We start from the raw sequence: 18,661 nt of genomic DNA, 5'->3' as shown, positions 1-18,661 counted from the left end.
GTGAAGTTCTTCATTTTTATTATTTGCGAGCGGTTGTGTAGAAAGGAGGAAAACCAATCGAGAACTACCTCGCCGAGGCCAGCTCTTACTTGCAGAGTCTTGATGAGGAGCCTATGGTCCACCGTGTCGAAAGCTGCGGATAAATCAAGGAGTATGAGGAGGCAGCATTTGTCAGCGTCAAGGGAACCGTGAATATCGTCTATGATGTTCAGCATCGCGGTTTCTGTGCTGCGGCCTTGTCTGAAGCCGGATTGGAGGGGGTCTAGGAGATTGATGTTATCCAGATGATGAGTCAATTGAAGGAGAACGCATCGTTCCAGTGTTTTGGCAAGTAGAGGGAGGTTAGATATCGGTCTGAAATTGTTCAAGTCAGTAGAGTCAAGACCGGGTTTTTTCAGCAAAGGGGTGACTTGTCCCATTTTCCTCCCATCTTCCTCTCACTGCCATCTTCTGAGCATCACATAATACTGCCCTAGAATTTTAGGGTCTGTCATTGAATTCTAGATATTCTTTGATAGTCTTTCATACCTCAGCTCTGTAAACTTCACTTTGCAATAAATATTTCCTCAATCTCCACCTCCTGTTCCTTGGTTCCTCATGTATTCCATAAGCTAAAATGTGACTGCAGCATGGGCATATATTGGGATCAAACCAATACCAACACTGTTGCAGCTCTCATCAGATCCTTGGTTAGAAATCTCATATCTGTTCCAGAATATGTATGGTTGTGAAAAAAGTTAGACCTTGACATAGCACTCTCCATATATCAACAGGACCCAGGTCTTTCATGCCCCTCCTCAGGTTCTCCGATGCCAACTTTGATGTCCTGTGACCCAATCCATATTAGTCCATGTCTTCATCCTCTACCTCACTAAAATCTCTGGCTAATGACCCCCTTTACAAAATCAAGTTTCCTACGCAACACTTTGTAGTGGATTTGTTTTTGCACCTGGTTCGTGACATACATCGCTACTACTGTTATGTTTTCTAGCCCTTTACCATCACATACCCACTCCATGTCAATAATTAATTCCCAAACATTTATTCCTAGTGCATTTTGAGACAACATTGCTGTATGTCTTGCTGGGAGCCAGGATATGTTTGTGTGAACAACCACTGACATGAAGTGATAAGACCTTGAATGGTGGGTTTCCATCACCTTTCCACGCACCGAAGGGAAAACACTGTAATGCAAGGTGCAGAGGTCCCCACTCTGTAGACGAGGCATTGATTTAAGGAGCAGGCCCTTCCTTGGTGGTAGAGCTGATCTGTGGGGAAGCGGGCCTTATGCTGGTGGCTGGGAAGGTGGCAGGAAGGAAGGGTTGTCTGATCTTCGTAGCTGAGGGCCCTAGTAGGAGGTGCGTGATCTAGACATATGGCACCAATATGAGGGTGCAGCTGGTGTAGCTTGATCTAAAGACAGATAGCTCTATATGAGAGCAAGCCTGGCTTAAGAGGAAGCTCAAATCTCGGGATACAGGTGTCCCTAATTGAGGATGGTGCAGCTTAATCTAAATAGCAGAAGCCTTAACCCTGGGGTCATTTGAACAAGTGGAGAGGGATCAGAGTTACATGTGGCAGATATAGTGTCAAGTACAGAGATATATGTTTCAAGGCACCTTGGGACGGAAATATTTTAAACACATTTTTGTGCAGTATTGTGTGAAAGTATATGAAAATGAAGGAGTATAAATGTAATCACATATGGGCTAATTTCGATTAATGCAGTTTATGGTCTGGGATACCGGGAGCGGCCAGAATATCTGATTCCAACCGGTATCCTTACACCAAAATCTGACCATTATGTGGTTAATGAGCCCAGAATGGGGAAAGGCAAATAAAATGAGTTTTATTGGGTCCTTTTCCACATATATTCTTCTTCTAGGTCTTTTCTTGTGCAAGCGACAACCTGCTTCAAGCAGGTGGTAAATTGAGGTGGGGACTGTTGTAGAGTATTGGTATTTATTATATCAGTTGAGGCAGTCATGGGTCGGGGGAGTGTTTGCAGCTCCCCCTGTTGTGCAGCAGGTGTGCGAGCTGAGGGCAAATATTTGTATTGTTCAGCATTCTGTCCATCATTTGTCCTTGTGCTTTGGTCTCTCTAAGTGGGAAAGGTATGCCGAGTCGTGGGTCCCATGCTCACTGCACAACTGGATTCAGGCTAGCCTGGCTGATTAGGGGTGATGCTCCGAAACTGGTCCCAGTATGCTTGTTTCCTGTCCAGGGAGGACCTGGCTTGGCAGTTTGGGCTGGACTGTTCCCATGAGGAACAGGGTCAAGACTTATTTGCATATGGCTGGGTCCAAACTGGGGTGGCGTGGTGAGCAAAAGAATTAAACCCAGATCTTTGTGACTTGAGGTGAATGTTTGCATTGTTTGGCATTCCGTCCATCATTTAATACTTTTGCTTACATCCCCAATAACTCCACATCCAGGCACTGTAGTTCTGGTCTCGGAATCACTGAGCTAAATATTTACAGACCTTGTAATTCTGTGCCCAGAACACTAAGCTCCTCAGAATCCCTGGGAATACTGTTGGGCGACTTGGAATGAGAGCCAAAGTGTCTAGGGTAACCATATTACACACTTGAGCAGTCTGGAGTGGCCCCACAGACATAAAGAGGTAGGGCCACCTATGGGAAATATTCCAGCCTACTAGACTAGCCGCACGAGGCACCAGAGAGTTGGAGAAATCAAAATAACTCTACCAGCTCATCCTGAGCTCCAACCACGTGACCTTAAGACCCCCATCCTGAAAGTAGCAAAGAATAGTGACCAGGGGAGCCCTTACTCATGGTATAGATTGCTAGTGAAGCTAGGGATTGACATTTTGTTTTTAAATGCTTGAATCTGGAATCAACTTATATGTGATAGTATAATGCGCGCAACACCCCTTGACCATGTATGCCAGCCATTTGTGTCAATGCTAAGACCTTTGTTGTTGATGTCATTATATGCAGTAATAACACTGTGCTGAATTTTCAGAACCATTGCTGGGATAAAAGGTTATGAGTTCACGATTTGCCTGCAACCAAATGAGAATTATTTCTTCTACGTGAGAGCAGTCAATAACTTTGGGTCGAGTGAGCAGAGTGAAGCAGCCCTCATCTCCACTAAAGGTAACTGGTCTCTTGATATACATATATATGGATATTCTACAGGTCTGCCTAACAGATATTACTTATGCTTATATTATTCTATGATTAACATGTATATAGGTCACTGCATAGTTTTCATTTAAGTTATTTGATCAGAAGCTTATGGTTCTCCGTTTATTTATCTTATCACAATATGTAAATGTTATCATACATATTTATCTACAATTGCTTCACTATTGAATTATTGAAAAGAAAAAACAAAAGAAAACATACAAATAGATTAACCTAAAGTGCATCAACACTTGAAGTCTCAGTTTATTACATACAACTTACATATTGATATACTACCTTCTGGGTACATTTATACCTTACATGTACTTATATATCTATGTATTTATTAATTTACTCCTACTGTTAAAGAAGAAAACATTTGAGTCTCTCCAATGCACTACCCTATGTTTCACCCTCTACCTCTCTCTATATATCCTCTACCTCCACTCTCTGTCTCCAGTGGTGCAACGAAACTTGAGAGCGCCACCTTGCAAAGTGCATAGAGGGGGAACCCCATGCAGTGCTCCAAATCCAGGGAATTTAGGGAATTCTCAGGCCAGCGGGCACAGTACCGGGGTGGGGGGGGGGGGGGGCTGGAGCTTGGCCCGCCCGCACTGCAGGGGCTGTGGGGTCTAATGTTACGCCACTGTCTGACTCATCCCAAACCTCATTCTACTACTATGATCTCCAAAATAACCCTTTCTAGACTCTTGCCTCTTCTAGCCTTCCTTGCATCACCCCAAACCTCATTTTACTACTAAGATCACCCAAATAATGCTTTCTAAATTCTTCCCTCGTGGATCCTTCCTTAGACTCACCCGACACCTCATTTTAATACTATGATCTCCCTAATCCATTTCTCGAGACTCTACCTACCTCTATCTCTCCTTTACTCATCCCAAACCTCATCCTACTACTATGATCTCCGAATAAACATGTTCTAGGCTCTTCCCTGTTCTATTCCTCCATTCTCCTTTTCAATTCAACTAACAGACTCGCATGTCCACAGCTCAAATTAACTCATATTTCACTATACTAATCCACCACTAAGGCTTTTTGGTTCTGGAGTTGTGTGCTACTCGCCGAAAAGCGCTTTGATGACTCGTCAGCTGAAGTAAGTGATATATATATATATATACATACATATATATATACACATAGCAATTACAATATGTATATTTATGTTGTCCATGGGCTAACACCGCCACCTTTGTCTTTCGTAGCAGGATCCCAGTTTGTTTACCGAGTACCATGTAATAGCAAGCGCGGAATTAAATACACATGTAACACAATGGGTGTCACGGTCTCCTCCCCCTCAATTCTTACGAATTTCCATCCTTTTTAAGTGGTCTGTTTCAGGCCGTTTGCCCTCCAGGGGAAGTGAATGCACTCGTAGTTCTCCTCTGTACCTACAGGGGTCGCTTTTACACCGATGAAGCTCCAGGTGTGCTCCAACAAGCCTCCAGCCAGCCTCCTGTACCGAGCGACTCCTCTCTGGCATCAAATATGAAACACCTTTGCCAATGTCTAAGATCAGCACATATCTGACATATTTCTAACAGGTTCCTCTTTTTAAGTTTGCAAGAGTTACCGAGGCTCATTTTGTAGCACTGGCAACGAGCAGGCATTCATTCATTCCTGTATTCGAAAGTGATGGTTGCATGTGATTATGGGATAGTGCTTGGCAGTGAAATGCGAAACCTCGTGATGCTTGGCTGACATTCTAGTAAAGCAAGGGAGTTAAAGTGGTTCTACGTTTGTCTGATGGGAAATCCTGTTTAGTCCGTGCTCACTGGAGTTCTTAATCCTGCTGCAAGTCACGGACATGCCTGGGTTGGGTAAGAACGGCGACAGATGTAGGTGAATGCCTCGGCCCGGGTCGTTCATAGCTGCCAGCGTTTCATACAACGCACGTGTGACAATTCATTGTTTTAGTGTGCTTATGTCCAATGCTTTAAATGGGCCGGGACGGTCAGGTGCTGAGTGCTTGCAATTCTTTATTTTGCGAGGGAAACCACCTGCACTTCTCAGCAGAGGTGCAAAACTTTCATTGGAGAGCATCGGCACGTCTCAGAAGCAAGTAGGCACTCTGGTGTAGGGTGCCTGTAGTGCTGGTTTTCCATTCCGAACACTTCTTGTGTGTGGTATTCCATACAGTAACAAGGCACCAGCATGTCTCGCTCCTTCAGCCTACTGCCAGGCCCTGCTTCAAGGCACATTCAACTGAACCAGTTGTGCAGGGCCAAGTCAGGCCCCTGGCACATGGCCCGGTTGTACTGCGCCTGTTGCACCCACAGCAGCTCCAGCTTGTTCCTCGCCCATGTGGCCACTGTGCTCACTTTGCACTGCCTTTAGACGTGCACAGGTGCACAGTGGATTTTTTTTATTTTCATTTCTTTTCATGATTTGTAGCAGAAATTTGTTTTTAAATGGTTTTATGATTTTGCAGATGTGCATGCAGACCAAATCTGCACCCAGGCTTCAAATATGAAATATCAGCTCACAGGATTTGCAAGTCCATATGTGGATCCGTGAATAAGAAACAAAAACTTTACCTTTTTTCTCACTGGGTTAGTGGATACTCCCGTCCGCTTCAGTCTTCAGTCCCATCCAGTAATTGTGTAGATTATGCGCATCTTTTATTTGCATCGAATGTAAAAGTGAACACATAGAACAATTTTCAAGCTTGGACCCAGAGGTCACATTACTCCTGGTGTGGCTCATCTACACTTCCCTACTGCAATTTTCAAATTAAGTTGGCTTATAGTTTTCATCTATTTACAAATAATGACTTAAAGGTCTCCCTGCCACTTTTTGTTGTTGGTAGGGCACTGTCCTAGGTTGAAGGCACCCTTCTCCGTCACAGTGAGATGATTTCAAAAACCTTGGGGAGGGGAACATTACTTAAAGGCTGCTGAGAATAGCCTACGGAAGGAGATCTGCAAAATAAGATTGCCAAACTTCAATCTGTGGTTGTTTGGTGCTGTTGTTAGGTTGAGCTTTAGGTGCTTGATAGCCTGTTCCAGGTGAGATGAAGGCAGTTGTATAGTCAATAACAATTCTTGGCTGGAGACATTTTGAACTTATGTGTCAGTGGTATACTAATGGACCTTGATGGTGCTGTCTGTGAATTTGGATCCAGTGGATTACATAAAGAGACTGTAGATTGAGGGTTAAGGATGGCTCACTGTGATATTGTCTGTAGATCTGGGGGGTTATTGTTGCAATACTGCATACATTTCAGGTTTTTGGAGGTAGGTCAAGAACCATCTGCAATGAGGTACGATTACACTTGAGCATGGTCAGATTGTGTTTACTGAGTGGTCATGACTTTAGGACTAGGAGTGTTTGGGCTTGTGAGACAAGGTTATTTTGGTTTTCTGAAGATCAGGTTTTAATTCTTGGACGGCTGGGGGACTTAGTGGGCAGTCAGGGTGGAATGATGTTCAGTAGTTGTTAGTTGACCTCATGGTGTTTCTCCAGGACTGTTTCTCCTATGTCTAGATCTTTCTGATCAGCAGCATTCAAATATTTTGGTGACTGCCCAGCATTGTGATCTGCCAAGATGTGTGAACAACCGACAAGTAGTGACTTGGCTGTTCTCCAGTATTGGGGTGTCTTTCATAGATTCACATGCCTGAATCATTCCCCGTCGTGGGAGTGGGAGTCCCACGGTACTTAAAAAAGCAATAATATGCACCTAATAACCAGAAAACCTTGGTAATAAGCAACCAGGAAGTAAAGTAACCCTAGGCTACAAGAGAAGAACTTCCACACTCATGACTATCATAGTCATTTTGTATAGTCCAAACAGCAGCCAATCAGGCGACAGCACCCACCAGAATGTTCTCCCCAGAGGCTCAGGCTCTCAGATTTTCTACCGCACGTCGTGTGAAAGGGAGTCTCCCTGAGCTCTGCTCAGTACTTCACTTTTTTGTCTGGATTTCACTCCTTTTAGGATGTCATTACTAAAAAATCTCTCTTCAGGCCTTGTGAATCCTATGAGAAGCTCCGGCTTTTTTCAGAAGATCCCCAAAAAAAGTGCATCTACTGCCTTTATCCTGATCGAGAGGTGAGAGAGTGTAAGATCTGCAGGACCTTCCCTCAGAAGACCCTCAGAGATGGGGAAGGACGCCTACTTCTGTGGCTACATGAGATTAAAGACCAGGATAACCCTTTATCTGAGGTGGGAAGTGTGGCCTCAGGGTCATCTGTATCCTCCATAAAGAGGATGGCTGAGGAAGATTTATCTTTTCCTGGGGCGAAGGTGTTGAGGAACGTTCAACCCTCCAAGGGTTCTGGCTTGCCTTCTACAAAAAAAGCTTCTCCACCTTCTGGATCTTCATCTGTATCCCCCCCCTAAAAAGACTGGAGAGTCTCTGGCATCTAAAAAGCTTCATGAGAAGGTTTTTCCTCAGAAGAAGAAGACACCGCCGTCTACGGCGTCGTCGACAGCTCCTCCGTCGACAATTATCAACGTCGATGCTACTTCAATGTGGACAGTCACCTTCTCGTCGCCGAAGCCCAAGATGATAATGTTGTCAGCCTCCTCTCCTTTGAGGCTGGTCTCTGTTAAAGTTAGAAGGTAATGCCATCTATCGTCGACGCTCCGTCGTCGGCGACAAAGGGAAAAAATATCCCGTCGACGAGTGCTCCGTCGACGAAGACCACCTCAGCAGCGGCCACATCGTCGATGACGACTACCCCGTCGACTGCTACCTCGTCGACGAAGACTAGTTTGACGTCGACAACCTCACCGTCGACGAAGTCTACATCATCGTTGACGAAAATTGTCTTGTGGACAAAAAACATTGTCGACGAAGGATGCCTCGTCGTTGAAGATATCGGCGACAAAGATTTCACCGTCGACGAAGTTAATTGTCTCTTCGGCACCATCTCCATCAACGACGGCACCGTCGACGGCAAAAGCGGTCACGCCTCTTCTGTCATCTTGCACTGAACTGCAAGTATGGTCCACCACACCGTCTACGGCCTCCTTTGTCCCACCGGCTACGACAGCTTCTTTGCTAGAAAGACGTGGCTCGTTATTGCAAGCTCTTTCACCACTTAAATTACCTGACCAATTGCTGGATTCTGACGACGACGAGGAGCAATCAGATGTAGACGACAGATTTTGCACTGCTAGGAGTCCGTCAGAATTACTCATTAAATATCAGGATGAAGATCAGGACGAAGAACCGTTCTCTGAGGCTGTGGATCAAGCTCCTGCCATGGCGCCCAGAGCACAGATGCCTTTGGCCCTTCTCAATAACTTACAGTTCATGTTAGATGACTACTATCGCCGGTTCCCTCCATCTGAGTCGGCATGGTCTCTCCCATCAACGCTCATGCCTCAGGCCTCTGCATCTTCCTTGAGATCTCCAAGACCACCTTCTCCAGCACCATCTCACCATTCTCAGGAGACTAACACCTCGGATGAAGATAGAGACGAAGGAGAGGTGGATGACAAATCTGTTCTGTCGGAGTGGGATGAGTACCAAATTCAGATGCCATCACCTTCTGCTCCAGCTACAACTAACTCCCCTCAAGTAGACATCAGAGAGCTACAAAGAGATTTCTGATTCCAATGGAGACAAAGAAAGATGATTGCTTTCTTTATGATTTTAAAGATCAACCACGAAGGCAAGTGAAAACTATTCCCATCATTGATTTCATCTGGAAGGAAGGATTAAAGATTATGGCAACACCCAATGCTCTTCCTGCTGTATTGCCCCGGTTAGAGAAGAAGTATAAGGCACCGGACAACTCTCCTGCATGCCTTATAGGACAACCTAAAGCTGTTTCAGTCATCGCCCAAGCTGCGCAAAGACGGGCAGGAACCTCTCTTCTCCTATATATGCTCCACCGGATAGAGATGGCATACGACTAGATTCCATTGGGAAAAAAGTCTCCACTATGGCGGCAACACCTGTACGTGCCGTGAACTCTCTAGCGATATTAGGGAGATATGACAGGCAAATGTGGTCCAACATCTCCCCCTACGTTGAAATGCTACCAGAGCCTGCGAAATGTGAGGCAAGGCAGATTTTACGAGAAGGTGAAGTTACTTCTGCAGAAATGATCGACGCAGCAGTAGATGTGGCGTCTACAGGATTCAGGCAGCTAGCGGGTACAGCAGTGCTAAGAAGGCAGGGATGGCTAAAATCCACATCTTTTTGCCAAGAGGTCCAAACAAAAATAATCGACATGCCATTTGATGGCGAGTTTCTTTTTGGCCAGCATGTTGACAAGGTCCTTCAGGCTATCAAGAAGGACACAGAGACAGCAAGATCTTTGGGTAGCCTTCAGTTTCGTAAGTCGCCTTTTCGAGGTGCTAAGGGGCGTGGATCCTTTTCCAGCAGAGGAAGCTACAATCAGCAGAGGTCATATCAAACCTCTCAAACTAATCATAGATACCGGCCCTACAAGCAACAGTCTTACGGACAGCGACGTAACTCCTACGTGCAGTCAAGAAGAAAGCCCTCCTGCCGTGGAAGAGATTCCACCAAGACGCAATGAGACACGCCACCTGCCACCATCTCTACCCTCCCCCAGTCAAAGGTTGGAGGAAAAATATCCAAATTCTACTTGAACTGGTCTGAAATTACTACAGACAAGTGGGTTCTGGATATAGTGGCCGGAGGCCACAATTTGGAATTCATCAAGATCCCTCCAAACTCTCCTCCCAAGGGCCCACCTCCAGCTCATATCAAGGAGTTGTTTACCCAAATAAATTTGATGATACGGAAGGGATCGATCGAAAAGGTCCCTCGTTTGCAAAGAGGAACAGGTTTTTACTCAAGATTTTTCCTCATACGTAAAAATCAGGAGAATGGCGCCCCATCCTCGACCTGCGCGCCCTCAACAAAGACATGAAAAAGTTGTCCTTCCGGACGTTAACACTTCAAGGAATCCTCCAGCTTCTTTCGGTAGGGGATCACATGGCCACCCTCGACCTTCAAGATGCTTATTTTCATGTGCCGATTCTCCCCAGACACAGAAAATTCTTACGATTCAGAGTGGCTGGAAGGGATTTTCAGTTCAGAGTACTTCCCTTTGGACTTCGGTCAGCACTATGTATTTTCACAAAAGTTCTAGTTTCAGTGGCAGCACACCTTCGCATAGAGGGCATTCAAATCTTCCCATAATGGACGATTGCCTCATCAAGGCAAGTTCTCTTGCAAACGCAAGCGCATACGTTCAGAGATGTCTATCGCTATTCTAGTCTCTGGGCCTCTCCATCAACTTCGAGAAATCTCTTATCATTCCGCCGCAAAGAACGTCCTTCTTGGGAGCCACGCTGGACACCCAACTCACTCAGGCTTTCGTGTCAAAAGAGAGAAAACACAAGATCTGCCAGCTAGCTCGCCTATTGCAAGAAAAAGGGTACTTTTCAGTTTGGCTGTTCAAATCTTTACTGGGGATGATTTCATCCTGCATCCCTCTGATACCCAACTGCCATCTCAGAATTAGACCTTCACAAGGTTGCAGGTTTCGGGGTCATTTGGCGGCGTCATTCTAATAACTCCTCGGATGCGAGAAGCCTTTCTTTGGTGGACTCGAATGAAGAATTTGCAGGAAGGAGGCGCAGTCCTGGCGGAATGTACCAAATTTCACCATCACCCTGGATGCTTCTCTGGAAGGACGGTCAATGGAAAGTGGAATGTGCAGCAAAAGAAGTGGCACATGAACCTCCTGGAGCTGCGAGCCATTTTCTTGTCTTTGAAGTCCTTTCGAACAGTCATCCAAGGTGCTTCGGTACTAATTCGGACAGACAACACAACAAGTATGCATTACTTAAACAAGCAGGGCGGTACAAAGTTGGCCCTGCTCTCTCAACAAGCCCAGGAGATCTAGGACTGGGCATTGAGTCACAAGATCAGCATTTCAGCTATCCATGTTCCGGGGATCTCCAATGCTCTAGCGGATTCCCTCAGCAGATCTTCAATATCCAATCATGAATGGGAGATCCATCAGCCAACGTTGGACCGAGTCTTTCGGGAGTGGGGCCATTCCGATCTGGACCTGTTTGCAACAAGCCAGAACCGCAAATGCCCACACTTCGCAAGCTGGCTTCCCCACAAGGACTCATGCGGGAATGCGCTTTCAATGAACTGGTCTCAGATATATGCCTACGCCTTTCCTCCGATTCCGTTGGTTCCCAGAGTCATCCGTAAGATGACTTCTCGTAAGGTGGAGAAGTGTGGCTCACTGGTTAGAGCAGGCAGACCCTGAAGCAGAGGTCAGACCCGGGACCATGGTTCAATTCCCGACGCGGCAGGGTCTTGAGCTCAAATGTCCACGGACTCGATAATTCTCGCTTCGGTGCCTGACCTAATCATGGGTTCACACTCTGCAACTCTGGGCATTAAGCTTGCTTAATCTCCACAACGGCCCCCTGCGGCGGGATGCCTGGCTTTCACCTTGGGGATGCCTGTTAGGGGCTATCTCACAGGGAAAAAGCCCAAGGCAAGCGCCGAGATGCCTCCGGGTAGTCGAGCGCTATATAAGAACATACAAAAAAAAAAAAAAAAAAAGATGAAGAAACAGCCTTGTCGCCTCATTGTCATTGCTCCCAGATGGCCTCGCCAGTACTGGTTCACCGAACTTCTCCTCCTTTCGGAGTGTGATCCCATTCAGTTTCTAGCAATACAGAACCTTCTGTCCATTCAGGGGGGTCAGATCTGTCACCTGGGCCCAGCATCCTTGAGATTAGCAGCTTGGCTCCTCAGCACCTTGAGTTTGCACACTTAGATATGGCTGCGGACTGTCAAGAAGTTTTAGCCAATGCTAGAGCGCCTGCCACGATTAAGACATACAAACTCGAATGGAAAAGGTGTCAATCTACCAATTTGCATCCAATTCACGCCAAACCAGAACAGATCTTACCGTTCTTTCTTCAATTGGCAAAATCAGGTTGATCTCATTCCACGTTGAAGGTGTTTTTGGCAGCTATCTCAAGGTTTCGTCAGGATGGTTCTAACTCTCTCTACTCTACTAGAGTTATTCAGCAATTTTTTAAAGGACTATTTCGAATGTTTCCCCCTATGTGTCGGCCGGACCCCGGGGGAGGTTGTGGGTGCAACCGAGCTCTTTGCCGGGGCCGGTTTTCGCCCGATTTTGTTACAAGGCCGATTTTGCAGCTATGCTGCAAAAACGGCCCTGTAACAAAAATGTCCCCCAGGGGCCCAAAACCGTCCCCCACCCTTGCGGCGCACCAGGGGATTGCCCGGTGCCCGCAAAGGCCAGTTCGGCCCTGTTAAACAGTAGACCCTAGCATGAACTAACTCAAATACAACAAACCAAAATGGGCCTGGACTCTCTAGCTATAATCAGGGGCGGCCTTAGGCATGTGCAAGCTGTGCACCTGCACAGGGCCGCCAAACCCCAGGGGCTGCCACAAATTTGTGCCAGTGCTTTAAAAAAGAAACTGCCTGGGTCCCTACTCCCTAAAGTGATATGCACAGAATCACAGAATGTAGACCCGAGGCTCGAATCCTGGTTACCAGCACCAAAGTCGGCAGTCTAGCCGACGGTTCACATCCTCTCCCCACTTGGGAAACTCTGCTATAACATTTCCCCAGGGCTGTGTCGTCATGGGCAGTGCAGGGATCCCCAGTGCAGAATGCCGCAGCGCTGCTTGTGCATGGGAACAGCGCGCCCCAGGGCGTCACTATCAACAGTGCAACAGGTGCAATGCACAAGGGCCGAGGGCCTCCCGGCCCTGTACCCCCTCTTCCGGGGCCCCCTACCTACGCTTCCTGCCCAGGGCCACCATGAGCCTAGAGCCACCCTTGCTATAATTTTTTGTTACCTTACTCTGCTGACTCATTCAAAGCCATTTACGACATCCACGAGTTAGAGTCACCACACGAACCTTCAGTGCTGTGTACAAGGACACCACCAGCACTGTCAGCAGACTGCAGTAAATCATGTGTCTAAACACTCAGTCACACACCGGAGCCAAAATGGATTCCAAATATCTTGTGGGAAGTCTCTCTCCCCAAACATGGTGAGTGTGCGCTGATTCATTTGTTGCCTTCCAGCCTGGAACCAGTCTTCCACACCCTTTCCCAACTCCTCACAGGGTGGTCCCACCCCAACCTGTGACGTGTTGGGAAAGGGTGGGGTAACAATGCTCTCCACTCCCTGATTGACATGGAGGGTTAGCTTTACAGGGCTTGCATACGAAACGCCCAGGGCTAACTTTACCTCCACTGCATCAGGTGGTGGAGACTAGGCCTTCACCATCAGCCTTTGCCCAGCTGATGACCTCACAGGCCTCAGGGCCGAAAGATTTTTTTTTTTTTTTTTTTAAAGACCTTTATTAGCAACAATACCAGCGTCGTCACAAATACCATAGCAAGCATACAGTTCGTGGCCACCGGGACCAAGCAAGTCCTCAGGCAAAGATGTTACACAGCCATGATTGCCGGCATCCCGGGGGCCCGGCGGCGTCATATAATGGACTCAGCTCAGCTGTAGCGATAGTAGCTTCCCCATCAAGGCAGCACTCATCACAGCACGACTTCTGATTATTCAATAACAACAGCTCGGAGGGAAGGTCTTGTGTGTGCAAGGTCAATAGTAGAACTAAAATGCCCATAAACCTACCCTAACCCCAACTCCCAACTCCATCCTCCCTCCCCAGTGTGTTCCGTGGAATGCCCAGTCAGTCTGATTCAGAGTAAACCTGCCGTGTTAACGTGTCATGTAAAAACCATGTCTCGTGCTACTTCCCAACCCATGTCTTCAATGGCCAAACCCTCTGGTGACCCCCCCTGTTAAGCCCTCCCACGTAGGTGACTACTTGTGTGTCCCAGCGCCCCCCCCCGGCAATCTCCCCACTTTCCTACCCGTAGGGGAACCCCCCCGTCCGCTCAGCCCATTATTCCAAAACTTGGTCCTGGAGATCCACCACCTCAGACGTGTCGGAATCACCTTCCTCCCCCTTCCGTAAGTACTCCTTGTAGAGGTCCCAGAAGTTTTTTGGCCTACTTCTAGGTGGCAACAGTTCACTGTACAGCTCAGTTTGGGTACAGCAGAAGCGCAGATCCCTCTTCCACCTCGCCGCGGTGGGCAGCGGTCCGCGCATCCAGCAGGACGCAACTACTCTCCTGGCGAGCAACAACGCCATATCTGCTAGTCGGCGAAGTGATGGCGGGAGCGGTTTAGAAAAGCCCAGCAAAGCCAGCGCCGGTGTCCTGGGGAGCGTTTCTTCTAGCATTTGATCAAGTTCCGCAAATACCGCATTCCAGAAGTCTTGCACACCGGGGCAGAGCCACGCCATGTGGAAGAAGTCGGCGACCTGGGTGCGACAGCGCTCACATTCCGCCGTGGGCCGCAGGCCATAGCGGTGCAGTCGCTCTGGGGTATAGTACACCCTTTGGAGGAACTTAAAGTGCACCAGCCTGTGCCTGCCATTGAGTGAGATCTTGCGGGTGCTGGAGCAGCAATATCTCCACATGGCATCATCTATGGGTGATAGCAGATCCTCCTGCCATGCCTCCCTGGCTTTAGACTGCGGTAGTTTCTGGTGTGCTACGCCTAACTTGTTGACCGACGAGAGCAGTTTAGCCGAGGACTTAGTTTTAATAATATAGGACAACTCTGGGATCTCCTCAGGTTCTTCCATAGACGGGCCCAACTCGTCTCGGTAAGCCGATCGCAGTCTGTGGAACTGAAACCGTTGAAGCAGTGTGGGGCTCGCAGTCCTCAAAGCTAACTGACCCCAAGTTTTAAGTGTGCCCTCCTCGAACAGATCCTCCATCCTTTCCAGGCCTAAAGAGCGAAGGGACTCTACAACGCCCTTTTCTCTTAAGGGGCTCAACCACAGCGCCCATTCAATCGGCATCAGGGGTGAGTACAATCGATCACAATCGCGGGCGCGCACCAGTGCATGCCATGCATGGTTAGTCGCCTTAAGGGAGTCAAGGCGCCCGACCGACCGATCAAGCGGAAGGCTAATCGTTTCTGGCAATGGGAGTGGGTCCGCGAACAGTCGCTCCAGGAGCAAGTGCGGTGTACGCGCCTCTCCGTGAACCCAGGAGTGCAAGTGGGTAGCCTGTGCTACGCGATAGTATCGTTCCATGTCAGGGGCCCCCAGGCCCCCCATTTCGCAGGGGAGAATGAGTGTCGCCCACCGTATCCTGGGCTGTTTGCCAGCCCATGCCAGCCGAATGAGAACCTGCGTGAGTTGCTTAAAGAAGGCCCTCGAGAGCACCACCGGTAGATTCGTGAATAAGAACAGAAACCGGGGCAGGACAATCATCTTCATTATAGCTATTCTGCCCAATAAGGACAGTGGGAGCCTGCACCAAGCGTCCACATCCTCCACCAGTTTGGCGAAGGCAACGCCGTAGTTATCTCGGACAAGAATTTCCGGGTCGGTGTGTAAGTGGATGCCCAGGTATCTCACCGAGTCAGTCGTCCACTTTAGCGGGTACTCCATAGGGAAGGGCTGCGTCACAGGTGTGAGGGGGAATGCGATAGATTTGTCCCAGTTCACACGTAATCCTGAGAGCGCGCCGAAGCGAACCACCTCTCTGAGGACTGATGTCAGGTTAGCCTCCGGGTCACGGACGTATAGTAAGGTGTCGTCTGCGTACGTAGATATGCCTATCTTATAGCTGGGGAAGCTGATCCCCTCCAAGCTGTGGTACTCCCTGATGGCACAAGCAAGCGGTTCCGCCACCAGCGCATAAAGAAGAGGTGATAGGGGGCAGCCTTGCCGCGTCCCTCTGCCGATATGGATCGGTGCTGACACCCTGTCCCCCAGTTTCAGTCTGGCCGACGGTCGATGATACAGCGCGCCAACCCTTTGCAGAAATGGTTCACCCAGACCTAGCTTCCGAAGCACCCGGACCATGATCGGCCATTCGACAGAGTCGAATGCCTTTTCCATATCCAGGAAAATCGCCAGTGCTCTATTCTCCTGTCGCACATGTTGCATGGTACCCAGGACTGTGCGTATATTGTACGTCAGATTTCTACACGGTACGAACCAAGACTGCTCAGGCGCCACCAGTTCCGGGACTAGGAGGGCTAGCCGATTGGCCAGTACCTTCGCGTATATTTTAGCATCCACATTCAGCAGACTGAGGGGCCTGTAGGAACTGCACATGTTCAGTGGCTTCCCCGGTTTCGGGATTGTAACAAGCAGTGCCTCCCGCATCGTGAGGGGCATTTCCCCATCCTCGCAAATCTCATCAAAGAGGGTGATCAAATGAGGAAGTAAGATCCCAGCATAGGCTTTATAGAAGCCCACCGTGAGCCCGTCAGAACCCGGAGCGCTGCCCGCCCTCATGCCCGCCAAGGCTTCCAGTATTTCGTCCCCATGAAAGGGGGCCATAAGGAACTCTCTGTCGGAATTCCGCAAAAATGGCATAGCTATATGCCCCAGGTAGTCGTCTATAGCGTCCTCTACGCCCAGGGACCTGGATTGGTAGAGGTCCGCATAATATCGGCGGAAAGTCGTCAGGATTTGCTCCTCATCCGTGACCACGCCTCCCTCGGGGGTGGTCAGTTCTTCTACAACTAGCGGTTTGCGCGAGTTCCGCACCATGCGTGCCAGAAGTGCACCTGGCCTGTCCCCTTCACCGTAGGCACGGGCCGTGGCATATTTCCCCATGAAGAGGACCTCCCTGTCCGCCAGGTCCTGGTATTCTGTTAACAGAGGAGCGAATCTTGAGTCAGCCTCTGGGCCAGGGTCTCTGAGCAGTTTATCCTCCAGGTCCGCCAATTTGGCCTCCATCGCAGTCAACTCCCTTCTAATAGAGCGCAATGTACTGGAGTGTTTGGACATGGCCATGCCTCTGGTGAAGACCTTAAACGACTCCCAGACCGTAGAGAAGTGATCTACCGAGCCCAGATTCGCAGCAAAGAACCCCTCAATATCCTCCGCCAGTGCACCCCGGAACGCCTCGTCAAGCAGGGCAAAGGGGGGGAACCTCCAGGTAAATGCTGGAATACCTTTCCTGGTAGTGGTGATATGTAACATCACAGGAGAGTGGTCAGAGAGGGTGCGTGGCAGTACCTCACATTTGTCGATACTCCGCTGGACCGAAGACGACGCCAACCAGTAGTCTATACGTGTGTGGACATTATGGAAGGCCGAGTAGTGGGTGAAGCCACCGAGCGAGGGGTGCTTCTCCCTCCAGACATCGACCAAGTCTAGTTTGAGCATTTCGGTGTTCATATAGGCAGCTGAGGCCACTGGCCTTCGGGCCGGTCCTGAGGAGCGGTCTTTCTCGGGGTCAAAGATAAAGTTAAAATCACCTCCCCACAACAACCCTGGGTGATTGTGCTTCCTACATAGTGCAGACAGGGCTGCATAGAAGTCAGTGTTGACATAGTTAGGGCCGTAAACATTAACAAGCATGAGATCAAGCCCTTTGCCTACACATCTGGACAGGACATACCGCCCCTCAGTGTCTACCTCCACCGGGAACAGTTTCAGTTGCGAGGACGGGTTAACCCAGGTCAGTACCCCTCTAGAGTGTGTTGTAAAGCCAGATGCCACTATGTGTCCCGCCAACCCTCGTGTCTGTAACATCCTGCTATGAATGGGTAGGTGAGTTTCCTGCAACAGGGCTATGTCCACCTTATGGCGATGTAGGTAACTTGTAACCTTCCTCAGTTTGCGGTGATCATTTAGGCCCCGTACATTCCACGTCATCAGTTTGAGAGTGTGCGGGGCATGTGTGCGATCAGTCAGGGCGACATCCGACATTGCAAATGCAACTGTTCAATCATTAGACCACGGGCAGCATGGGTAGTCTTCCCCACCATAAGGGCAGCCACCAAGGGCATCCGATAAGCAGCAACACACAGCGTTATACATTGCGTCCCCCCAAACCATGTACACTCCTTGTCATGAGCGTTTCCACAACTATGAACACACAAAAACCCACCCCGAACACCACCCACATACATCCCACACAACAGACCAAACAGGTTAACCAAAGAACAGCCACCCACCCACCCACAGCCGACCATCCCCAACCCGGTCAGACAGGACTCATCACCACCCGCCATCCCTCCCTACTCAACAATGATTTCTACTGAACCCCAAGTAGCCCCCGAAGGAGCTAAAAGCCAAAAGCGCAGGGGCAGAGGAATCTAGCCAGCCAACGACTCAGCAGTGAGACCAGAGCTAGTGACCACACGCGTGCTCCCGTCCCGCCCCCCGCCCAGTGGCTTTGAGCCCTGCCAGCTCCAGTCTTCGCAGTCTGTTAAGTCCAGACCCTTATGTGCGGCGGGCCACCCCGCAGCCGACCCCCCGCCGATCAGGCAGCCCCCCACCCCCCCAGACCACAGCGCAGATAAACCATCCCGGTAAGAACCAGGTAGATCTCACCCCAAAGTCACATCTCTACGGGGCCGCAGTGACAGCGTGCCATTCCAGCTCCTCCTTGCACCTCCAGGCCAGAAGCGACGCACTCGAGTCCAGCTACTCCTGTTCATCCAAGCGGGATGTGTCCTCCAAGGCCTCCCGCTGACTCCTCTGGCTA

General features: G+C 49.1%; 1 protein-coding gene across 1 annotated transcript in view; it reads left to right on the top strand.

The window, feature by feature from the left end:
- The window catches only part of CMYA5 (cardiomyopathy associated 5), a 386,731-nt gene that overhangs the window by 276,772 nt on the left and 91,298 nt on the right, over positions 1-18,661 (top strand). The window contains exon 10 of the mRNA XM_086960732.1: positions 2,986-3,119. Within this exon, the coding sequence (XP_086816858.1) occupies positions 2,986-3,119 (134 nt within the window). The remainder of the gene's footprint in view (positions 1-2,985; positions 3,120-18,661) is intronic.

Source organism: Lissotriton vulgaris, chromosome 3_1 (genome assembly GCF_964263255.1).
Source record: "Lissotriton vulgaris chromosome 3_1, aLisVul1.2, whole genome shotgun sequence".
Taxonomy (NCBI): domain Eukaryota; kingdom Metazoa; phylum Chordata; class Amphibia; order Caudata; family Salamandridae; genus Lissotriton; species Lissotriton vulgaris.
Note: the sequence above shows the minus strand (reverse complement) of the source record. Positions and strands in the feature narration are given on the sequence as shown.